This window comes from Sycon ciliatum, chromosome 1 (assembly GCF_964019385.1).
Source record: "Sycon ciliatum chromosome 1, ocSycCili1.1, whole genome shotgun sequence".
NCBI classification, from domain to species: domain Eukaryota; kingdom Metazoa; phylum Porifera; class Calcarea; order Leucosolenida; family Sycettidae; genus Sycon; species Sycon ciliatum.
In genome coordinates, this window is record NC_088643.1 from 90,120,913 (window position 1) to 90,132,600 (window position 11,688).

Consider the following 11,688-nt stretch of genomic DNA (forward strand, 5'->3'; position numbering starts at 1 on the left):
GCCAAAAGCGAGTCGATGCACCACTGGCTGACAATAATCCCCTGATTCTTGGTTAGCGAGGTGAAACGCTAACCTGTCAGTCAAAACCGGCAAATGACTGTACATGTACATACCATTTTGCACATCACGACTTCAAGGAACGATTTTTCCATTCGTTAACCACTGAGAACACTTTCACCACCAACTTGAACGCACCACGACTTATCAAGGAACAAACAGAGCACTCGAAACAAGAGCGCTCTGCGTTTGAGAGCGGTCATGCAGAATACAGAGTGGAGTGTAAGGAAATCCCTTTAGAGCAACACGAATGCAAGAAGCACCCAAAGTGCAGGACCTGCTAATTAAAATCATCAATCACGGTGTACAGTAGGTCACTCAAACATGCACATCTCGTGATAAGAAAACAGGCCAGTATTGGCAGTACAGTATCAATGTTTTTAAAAAGTGGTACAGGATGTCTTATCAGAACCCACACCAGCAAGATGTTTATTGGCACATGCAGCTCATTATTTAGCCCATGTAGCTCATTATTCTGTTCCAGTCGTTCAAACTGTAAACATGTCCGCACAAGATTGCCTGACGAGTCCAAGAGGGACAATACTCCAGTTGCAATCCAGGACATCGTTGCTGGGTGCCAGGTACGGACTGATGGTGATGGTGAGGGGAGGTGGATTTGCAAGATGTAACAGAACTGGTTGCAGCTAGATATAGTGACTAGTGTGTTAAGGTTGGCGTGCATTGACTGCCAGTTTACAAAAATATTAATTCGCTGATGAAAATTCCATCGTGAAGCTTCTGTTAAAAATAGACAAAATAATTAAATTGCTTTCGTTTCAGGATTTATTGACAGGCACTTTCATCAAAATTTAAAATGTTCCTGTGCAGACATGGCTCGGAATGCACATCTTCTGCTTGGGCAGATGATCAACTGCCTGCTGCAGCTAGCACAGTCATGCGTGCTACATGCAGCATCTTCCCAGTGAGCTCCTTCTTCGAATCAATGTTCTGCACAGCACATCCTCACGTTGACCACTCGAGAGCGAGCAATCCACCAACATCAAGGTATCATGGGCAGTCGGACCATGTAGTGATGCTGCTGCTGCTACTGTAGTGCAGGCAGTAACGCAGTAGGCTGCTCCGGCTAAGGGCATTGCACCACTCAGTACATGTAGCTGCATGTAGCTACACATTGCTTGCTAGTGGGCATGAGAACTACTAGCAAGGCCTGAAACAGATGCCAGCTAGCTGAAATGCCATTGCAAGTGAAACTCGTGAAGCTGGAAGATACTTTGAAGTATGAATTCTACCTTCAGGAGAAAAGTAACTCTCAGCAACCTGGTTGACCCCACTGGAGTAGAGCTTCATTGTATAAATACTGCTTTCAACAAACCGACGGCCGACTTAGGTATAGTGCAAGAGTGCTGCACATCGTTCATTCATCACCGAAATGCCCCCCACTGGAATTATGCATCCTTCACGCTTTGGCTACTTGTGGTGGGCTAAATACCCGGGAGAATGCGGAGGATACGAGTAAGCAACACTGGCAATCCTACCTCTATGCAGTACCAAGTGCTACCTGGACAGACCTAGCCGTAGCGGTAACCGTACAGTTTTCAGTACATGTCGTATTGTCAATGACAAGCGCGTGCTACGCTGCAAGACAATCGGGTCTTCTTGATTCCGTACACTGCTACTGCACATGTCCAAGTTACACACGGTCATGCCTTGCAAGTCATCCTGTGCCCGTTCGGCAATGCCGTGAAGATAGTCAGTGTAGAGATCAGCGGCCACAACTGACAGGCTGCAGGGCTCCAGCAGCAGTGAGAAATTGCCATCACCATCCACATGTTTCTGCATGAAGAAGAAAGTCAGCCAAAAAGGGAAGCGCAGAAGGAACACCAAGCTCATTAGCCCAGCGGCGGCCATCACTGCTAGTGCCGTTCTTGCTATGAACAGTCAACTATCCACTCTTCACACAATGTTCTGCCAGGTACGATGGACCCGGAGTGGCAAGGTGAATCCAAATGACACAAACCACCAACTTGGAGCCTGCTGGCAGTGTCAGGATCACAGCTATACACACAGAATACAGAGCACTGCAAAGTAGTTGAATGTACAGATCCAGCTCACCATACAACCTCCACAGCCCCCACCATTCTCTTCACTATCATCAGATGCCGAGCGTCGTGGCGTGAAGTCCAATAGTGTATGTGAGCCAAGGTTGACGGTGCAGACAACTGGATAGTACAGTGGTCCATCTGTGTGTGGCTGCACACAAACACACGGAGCAATTCCCAGGTTTCAAACATTCACAAAGCCTACAGTGATGGCTAATGTTCAGCAAATGCACAGGATTGGTTTCTTTAGTACGGTTGTCAGCACTGGAGGGCTAGGACAGACAGACAGACAGACAGACAGACAGAAAGATACACACACGTGCTATAGTTACTGTAGTGTCGCGTATAAAAGCATGACCTGTATAGAAGCATGACTCGAATAGAAGCCGAATTTTCGAAGTGCGCCGTGACACAGAAGCACGATTTGAATAGAAGCCGCTCTCTGCAAAGTATATTGTGCAAGTACATGCATGGCAGTATGCACTGCACAGTGTAGACTGATGATGGTGACATAGAAGCATGTTTTGAATAGAAGCATAACTTGAATGGAAGCATGGTTTGAACTTTGAACCCCGGCTTATACGGCCGTAAGCACCTGCTTTTATACGCGACATTACGGTATGACATACAACACGAATAAGCCTACCATGATTCCTTGACCCGCTTCATACTCATTCACCAGCACATGATTCGGACGAACAGTCTCAAACAGGTCTATCGCTGAGAGCCGATCAGCAACTTGCTGCAGCCACTGAGCATATACATGTAAGCATACAAAGCACACGGGATCATGGTGCATAGCAAAGGGCTTATCTTCAGGCATATGGTGTGTTGCCTCTGGCACACAAGAGAACGCATGCAGAACTAGCGACACAGTTCAAGGGCATTGTACGAATGGGGAACAAATTGAAATAAGATGATGATCCAGGTCTGATGGGATGTGAGAATGCGGTGTGCTCTAAGCAACCCCCCCCCCCCCCCCCCTCTCTCTCCCCCTCCCTCCCAAGTACATACATAACATGACATTATATATTGTAGTGCTTTGCCATAACATAGATTATGGACGTGAGATTTTCTCCCAAAATGTCCGGCAAAGATTTCCTGATCATTGGGGAGTCTCTCGCTGCCGCTGGGCTAGTCTTCACTTCACAATTGTTCTGCCCATATACGTTTCATTCGCTGGAAACAAATTTTATATTTCAAGAAGGTTCGGGGACTCGAAAAAATTTCCGTGGTTTTCTACTGCTCAACCATGCATGGCATTTGGTGACTTTGCTCGCCTATTATACAGCATACATACGAAACACATGCGGCACTACGGGAATCTGGGCAAGTTTGTTTTTGGGGGGGGGGGGGAGGGGAGCTGGGTGTTCTAATCCCGATTTTGAGAGAACATCTTGTAATTTGTATGGTTGAAACCCATAGGAAACTCTCATGCGGGCTCACGTGTTCACGTTTTTCACAATGCACTAACTCATGACAGGACGCAATTACAAATGCTCACAACGTACACTGGGCAGCTTCTCCAACACCATACCCTGTGCAGAGACAGAACAAGTGGATCAAATGGCAGCAAACACACAGACCTGTCCAAAGTGAAAATTGACGAGTTCCAGAATGAAACACAGAATTAGTCAGCATTCAGTAGCTGTACATTATTATTCAGTGCGTGAAGCCCTGCCTGTACACCATAACTTGTGCATACTTTAGCAAGAATGATAGAGGCAAGATACCGTTGTGCAAAGCTACCCGCTTGCAAAGCTAAACTCAACAGCAACAATGACTAAACGATTTCATGCATGCTTGCTAACTGTTATGTGTCCAGCCAATGGGATGCTGCTATTGATGGTGTAGAGAATGGAGGCCTAGCCAATTGCACAAACACCATAACTGACCTTTTCCTGTGGGATGCCACCTGGAAAACGGCAATCAGCAGATAAAAAAAGGGCACACAGCATACATGCAGTTTAATAATACATGAAGACACCCAGTTTTGACAATTGTCAGCAAGGTCTTGCGCGCTTAGTTAGACATGCGACCCGTTCACCGCAATTTCGGGATGAACGCCGCTGGAACTACCATACCCTTGAACCTTCCAAGCTGGAAGGCTGTTGGTTTGCGCAATGGAGATGTGTTAGAGCTAGGTCTCAGGTCGTTGAACGTCTCAGTAGCCTGTCAGTTTTGTGCCCTGTTATCGCACGTTCTGACTGCTTCCTACTTATTATCTTGTTACAGTCGTGGATAGTTGCTTCATAGCTCGTTTCCATGTGATTTCTTCTATTTTAATTAGGGGTCAAAGGGGTGTTCCGGGTACCCGGGTACCGTTAGTAAAAGGGTATTCGTTTCGATTTCGTTGATCAAGTCAGTACGAAACAACACTGCTGGGATCGTGCATTCCAGGCGGGAGTGAATTATTTACAACTCCAAGCTGCATGCCTGCATTGTTGTTGCATTTTCGCACCTAGTAGATCTACCTCTGCAACTATCAGACTCAAATCAACTGGCGAATCACAATGTGATATCAAAATGCAACCTGAGAACAGATAAATTACTATCATGTTTTATACGAAAATTGCGCAAAAATTAAAACATGGCTGCTGAAGGGTGCCCGTTAACCCGCCCGAACAGTGTGAGTACAGTAACATTTTCTTTTTGTACGCATAGATCAGGATCGCGCAGGCGAATGTATGTGGCTTCTAACACTTGAAGCTGTCGAAAATTGTTTGTACATTGTACAACACTAAACCACGAGTCACTATACACTTTACGGCACTTCGGAGTGGATAGCAGATGTGTGTCACACTGTTCCAGTAAATTCACACTTGTTGCAATGTAAATAATCGACGCGGAGACAACAATTTATTAAAATAGCAATAAAGAGAACAAATTCTGCCGTCGTCGCCACACAAGAACGAAGAAAACGCTCATGACTTCGTTTTTGCGTGGTGATGACGGCAAAATTTGTTTTCTTTATTGCTGTTACAATGTGTTAGTGTTATTGTTCTCGCTTTTTCTGCAAGTCCATGTTTATGTCATGCTGTTGCACTGATATTGGCTACCTTTACGATAAACGTTGTCACCTCATGTTGTGGCCTCGTATACTCTTTCTTAAATTGCCTTTGTTTGAATCTCAGTTAGTGACGGTAATTTCCACTGATGATTGTCAAATAATAAAATAATAAGGGGCCGTCCGTAAATATTTTTTTCAGTCAAATATGTATATATTTTTTTCCAGTGTATAAAACAATTTTACAAATATCCACGCAAAACGAAAGCAGAACGGTAGCCAAAAATAATAATTTAGTGCGAAAATAAGAAAAATAAATAATAACACCCGAAAGCGCTAAATACAAAATCAAGAAAAAGGGAAATTATAAACCATGTAGCGCTAATGTGCACCAAATAATAAGTTAAATGATAATAAAGCCGAGTGAAAAACACAAGAAATCATAACAAAAGAAACAAACTAATAATACGAAAAAAGAGTAATAATACTAATGGGAGAACTCTCATAACATCGATAGCAGGAGTCTGTTCAAGGAGGATCATTCAGTTATCGGAGCCTAGCCTCGGCAACCACGAGATCTACCGAAGCAGCTGTGACGGAGGGAGTGAAGATCGGACGACGAGCTCCACGTAGGCAGGCAATGCAGGCACGAAGAAGCGCAAAGCTTACCCGGCAGCGGATCCATGCCATTACCCTGGAGTAGGGGTCCTGGCACTTTTCCGATAGCATGTCAGCAATGCGCTTGTATAGCGATGTCGCTGACTTCCCCATGCCTCCAGATGTGGAGAGAACGACGGGGCAGAAGGAGCCATGCTCGACTTGACAGACTCGCTCCTCATAGCAACGCCGTTTCTCTCGCTCGTGACGCTGGTAGCTGGAGGGGACTGAAGTGGTACCGTCCGTAAATATCGATGCTTTTTTCAAGACGATATTTGTTCATTTCTCCCCAGACCCCCTCCCTCCCCCCTCAAAACGAACATACACATGTTTATGCAAGGGATCGATATTTTTTAATGAAGTTCAATTTCCTCATGAAACGTGACCAGCTGCCATTCGAATTTCACCGTACACCTAGGTTTACGTTGCCACGGTCGCACAACCTTGCCATGGCTATGCTCACGAGGTTGACTTTCACTTTGTGTAGGTCATAAACTACATGTTCAAACAGCGCCCGTCCATAGATAGAGTTCGATATTTTTTTCTGCAAAGACGAGACGAACAGGGCCCAAACCCCCTTCCCCCCCCCCCCAAACGAACGAATATCTTCTCTAAAAAACATCGATATTTGTGGACGACCCCTAATAGTTACAGTTCGCATGTCACTCATGGAAGGATCCATGGGCTTAACGCATCTGTCAACGAAATCCAGGCAGAAGAGCCGACAAAAGGCATCTCATTATTGTTAGAACGAATCGCAGTAAGAACAACTACGCAAGCGCAGCACATTTTTCCACAAGCATCAGCCATTTTTTCTTGTCTAGAGCCAGTTCAAAACAGTCAGAAATATCAATATTGGCGTGCTTTAGATCATTTTTAATATTGTCAATCCATCTGAGACGGGGTCGGCCACGTGGGCGCTTGATGTCCCGGGAATTAATTGCCATCTCCAGTGCTTGGTAGGACGCTGAGTTACGTCCTTCGCGAACAACATGGCCCAGCCAGAGCAGCCGACGTCTGCGACAGGTAGTGCTTATCAAATGAAAACGTTTATTGTACCTACCTCTATGTTCCTTTGTGACTGTATTATACAACGTTTCCTAGTACTAATGCTGCGCATTTAGCAATATTTATCTCTATAAGTATAACAGGTGAAACCTGGCCGAAAATGTAACTTTGCCATAATTGCCAATAATAATTATTATTCCGCCTACCAAACTTAAAGAAGAGAAAACTTCAGATTTAGAATTGGAACAAACTAAAAATCAAAAAAGTACTGTAGGGACGTCGTGCCGCCAAAAGTGGTACAGTGGTCCCTCTATAATCCGGCACCATTTGTGCCACGAAAATCTGCTGGATTAGGGAGGGTGCTGGATTAACAAATCTGATTTACTGCTGCAATGTGCATGAAGAGGACATTTTGGCTACTGAAAATTGTGCTGGTTTATCGAGGGTGCTGGATTATAAAGTGCCGGATTAGAGAGGGACGACTGTACTGTGAATGGGCATTAAGACCAACGCAACAATAAGGTTGAGTACATCAAAGCCACATGAAACACTCTTATTAAACATCGTGCTCACCCCATTGCTGCAGGCGCCGAGCAGACAACTGGGTCCATTTCGGCTTGGGAGCTGCATACACCTGCAGTGAATACACCCATGCAGCACAGTCATCAGACTCTTGCAGTGCTGTAGCAGAGATTGCAATACTTCTCTCTTTTAAAGCTTATCGTAACCAGCACCTACTAATTGGCACTCTCCAATCACGATCTTTTCAATCGGTTTTCGTTTCAATGGCATACGCAAGGATGGGTATGAGAAGCATGCACACGTACAGCTATAAAGAAATCGTAAACACAAAACATACATTGTGGTCACTTCAACAAAATGTGCACAAATCCCAGTACACCTCCTAGCAATACAATGCACTTGACTAACCTGCTTCCACAACAAATTTGCCTCAGCTTCGGACAAGAAATTGGGAAAATACAGTGCAGTGCTTGGAGCCTGCAGCAGAGTAAACAAAATCACAAATCATGCAATTCTTTATTGATCGCATGTTCAAATTGAAGCGAACCAGAGGAACACACAGTTCACAACTTCGCGTGCGCCAACTGGTTGGGATGAGAGATAAGAAGAGGTTGGACAGGTTGGGTACATGCCGCTGCTGATTCTGCTGCTGCTGTTGTTGTTGTTGTTGTTGTTGTTGTAGCTGCTGCTGTTGTTGTTGTTGTTGTTGGCATCTATGTGGATGACACGAGTGGGCGGCAAGTGAGCTAAATCGAAAGATTTTACAGCTGTCCATAATTATTATGGACGACCCCTAAATAGGACAAACTGCGGGCTCATATGCCTGGTTCGCATTCGACGTAACGCTGACGGTACGGGACGTAAGCCTGGGGCGAGCTGTAAAATCTTGTACGACTCGAACGACACGGCATGCAGCAGTCTGTCCCCACGGGACAACGCGACTCCTAAAACACATTTCGTACCCATTAAAATTTCAGCCTGTACTGCTGCTGTCGGTACACACTGTCACACTGAACCTTGCAAAACAAAATTTCAGCCGCAACTAATTTTCGGCCAAAAATGCCCAGGCCAAAAATTGCCGAAAATAAATATGCGCCGAATATATGTTGACTCGCCGTACTGGCTTTCATCCGCGTTTTCAAGAGAAAGTTCACGTAAAACCCGCGTTATCCATGGAATGTGCAAGAAAATAGTACTCGTATCTATATTTCCTTTTCCTTTCTACATTTATTATTGGCTCAACATCCAAGTTTCACAATAGTACACAGCGATGAATACTATTAAATGCACTGTCATATCACAAACATTGCAACCAAAGTACAGTAAAACGTGTAACTAAAGACCACCGTGCACGCGTGACTAGCGACCAGCCTGGTACTAACGACCACTTCGCCAGGCACGGACGGTCTCACATTCCAAATGCACTGTGACTAGCGACTACCTGCTGAACGTGACCAGCGACCGCCTTTTCTTGTCCCAAAGACGATTTTCGACCCGTAACTAGCGACCGCGGTGCAGGAAATCAAACGTTGCTCGAAGCTCCTTCTTGAAAGTTTGCTGATTTTCCATGGTCCTGAAAGGACGCTTTCGATACTACAGCTGAACAAATGAACTCAGGTCATCTTGACTGTGGAGTCGGTGTGGACTGCACTACACCTGACAAAATTTCAAGCGCTGTCAAGAATAAACATGATAGGAAACGTCTTGGAGAGCCCATCAGAAGCGCTCTCTGATCGATGCTCAGTGACTTCTCGGAGGAGAAACGAAGACTGAGCGGCTCTGTCACCCCAGTCATGCAGACGAATCGACGACTGCATCAAGGAATCCAGAAAAAAAGCAGCACCGCAAGGTCCTGATGCTGAAGGTCGCGTTCAAGCAATCGAGAAGTTATAACAAGGACAGTCGGTACAATTGATCGCATGAACAAATTTGAAGCCCAGCGCAAAACGAAACTTCCACAAGGGAATGTTTGACTGCTGGCTTCAGAAGTAGCAGGTGAATTTGATGCCTGCAAAAAATTAAATTTCTCTCTCTCTTTCTCTCTCCCTCTCTCTCTCTCTCTCTCTCTCTCTCTCTCTCTCTCTCTCTCTCTCTCTCTCTCTCTCTCTCTCTCTCTCTCTCTCTCTCTCTCTCTCTCTCTCCGTCTTTCACTCCAAGTGTTGTTTGACCTGAAATAAGAATGGCATTGCGCAAGTCCTGGGGAATTGTATTAGCTGCATTTTGACATACATCTCATATAATGGGATCCATATATGGTCGCGGAGTGCAAACCTCTAACTAAAGACCACCTGCCACTAAAGACCGCTTTTGCTGGCACCAAGGGGTGGTCGGTAGTCACAGGTTTTACTGTAGTTATTTGTCTAGAACGTTTTCTTGTCACAATCATCGGTGGCAGTATCGTGAGTTATCATGGGTAGCGTAGTGTTCGTAATGCTAAACATATCCAAGTTGCAGTTGCACACATTGGGACGCCGTCTCCTGTCCACACTCGAAAAGCAGCCGTTTTGTACGCTTGCAGCCTGCAGACAATGATAAGTTGAACGGATTAAACTCTTCCATCGCTTTCCGATTCGTACAGTAGTACGCTTGCGTTCCCGCGCTCCTGGTGTTCACATTGGACGCCGTCAATCGGCCTCATGAGTGTCCCGTTGGTTCCCATTGTGCCCCGTCGAATGTGAACTACATGTACTTCAAGTAGGCTATAACGGTGACCATAGGCATAGGTGTAGTCTGTAGTTACACACATTTCTCTCATAATAACGCTTTAGGGGTACACCATCAGAAGGATACTATACTGGCCTGAAAAGGTTTGCAAGGAATTTGTGAAACCAAACCCATTGTCATATCATGAGCATGCAGAGCTACATAGAGTGCCCTATTTATTGCACTGATTTTCTTTTCCTCTCCATGTTTTCTATTGGATACATACTATTGGGTGGCTACAGTGGAGTCTTTGCATCTTGAGAAAGGCTTACTATTGAAACTCAAGAAAACTCAGAGAGTCAGCATATACTCAGTATTAATATGGTGTGGTGGATGATAGAAAACTCAGTATGCAATACAGTATTATTTACTTGGCCTACCTTTCTCACCACGTTATCACTGAATTTGTCTTCCAAAACTCGTGGGGAGCCTGAGGGGCCATGTACTGAAGAGCTACGTAGTGTGGCTTCTGCCATTTCTTACTCACATGAAGACTCTTTTACAACATCAACCTGATCACGTCTGAAAGTAAATTTGTTAGTTGGCTATCGTGACAAGTCAGTCTGTGTTCTTCGGTTGGGGTCATTCATTGAGCTGCCAATCGCATATCCAGATATCACTACGGTTTTTTCAACTTTTTGAAACCAGACATACATCATTACATGTATACAGTGTATTTTTTTACTACAAGTACACTCGTCACGTTTTTTTGTTTTTTTTTGGGGTAAACCGGCCTCTTGTACGTGTACGGCCAGAAGCAGGGAGTCGTAAAATGTATTTTACAAGACTCAAGAGTCCATATATCTCTACATGGATTATCAAAATGGGTGCCTTATTATTTTCTTTTTTTTCTTTTTTTCTGTTTATTCTTTTTACCAGGCGTGGGCCATCCCCTGGACTATCAAAATGGGTGCCTTATTATTTTTCTGAGTGCGAAAAAAAAAAATATATAACTTATAAGGCCAAACTAAAGAAGGTGTGTGGTTCGACTAACATGGACATTTTTTTTACGGGCGGGCGGGCGGATTTTTTTTTTTAATATATTTTTTAGTACATGTAAATACACTGTATACGCGTATCGAGTAGACTCTACTACCAGCACAAGGCAGCAGTCGTACCACTCACTGCACTGCACTGCAGTACAACTACAAGTCAAGTCCAATAGGAGCCGCCTGCGTCCGCAGACTCACGCCGCACAGCACGTAGACGTGGACGTGTTCAGTCCACGTAGACTACGTCAGTCACACGACAGCCCGCCGAAAAAAAGTTACGGTCGGGCTGAAATTGTACGGTCGGTCGGGTGAGTCGAACCACACACCTTCTTTAGTTTGGCCTAATATATATATATATATCTCTACATAGTCTTGATTTTACGACTCCCTGGGCAGAAGTAACCACGTGGTAACCTGGTAACACAATGATACAATAAAAACAACGACCATTACGAGATTGAAAGCAATGATGACGAGGCATAAACAAGTGCTGCGCTGCCGAGACAGCGAGTCGAGCGGATGACCATGATGACTCAGCCACCTCCGGGTGCGCGAATACAGTCGTGCACCACGCAGGCAAGCCACGCCGGCACGGAGAAGGGCAAAGCTGAACCTGCAGCGGATCCATGCCATCACTGCAGAGTATGGCTCACCAGATTTGTCGGAGACCATTGTAGCTATT

General features: G+C 45.0%; 1 protein-coding gene across 1 annotated transcript; it reads right to left on the reverse strand.

The window, feature by feature from the left end:
• Nucleotides 1–396: 396 nt before the first annotated feature.
• LOC135806359 (alpha-ketoglutarate-dependent dioxygenase alkB homolog 6-like) lies at nucleotides 397–10,671 on the reverse strand. The gene is made up of 8 exons (XM_065320531.1): nucleotides 10,395–10,671; nucleotides 7,720–7,788; nucleotides 7,363–7,423; nucleotides 4,013–4,032; nucleotides 3,629–3,655; nucleotides 2,764–2,868; nucleotides 2,131–2,268; nucleotides 397–1,851 (listed from the first exon to the last, which is right to left on the reverse strand). The coding sequence occupies exons 1-8, from the start codon at nucleotides 10,488–10,490 to the stop codon at nucleotides 1,573–1,575; spliced, it is 795 nt and encodes a 264-aa protein (XP_065176603.1). The 5' UTR covers nucleotides 10,491–10,671; the 3' UTR covers nucleotides 397–1,572.
• Nucleotides 10,672–11,688: the final 1,017 nt, after the last annotated feature.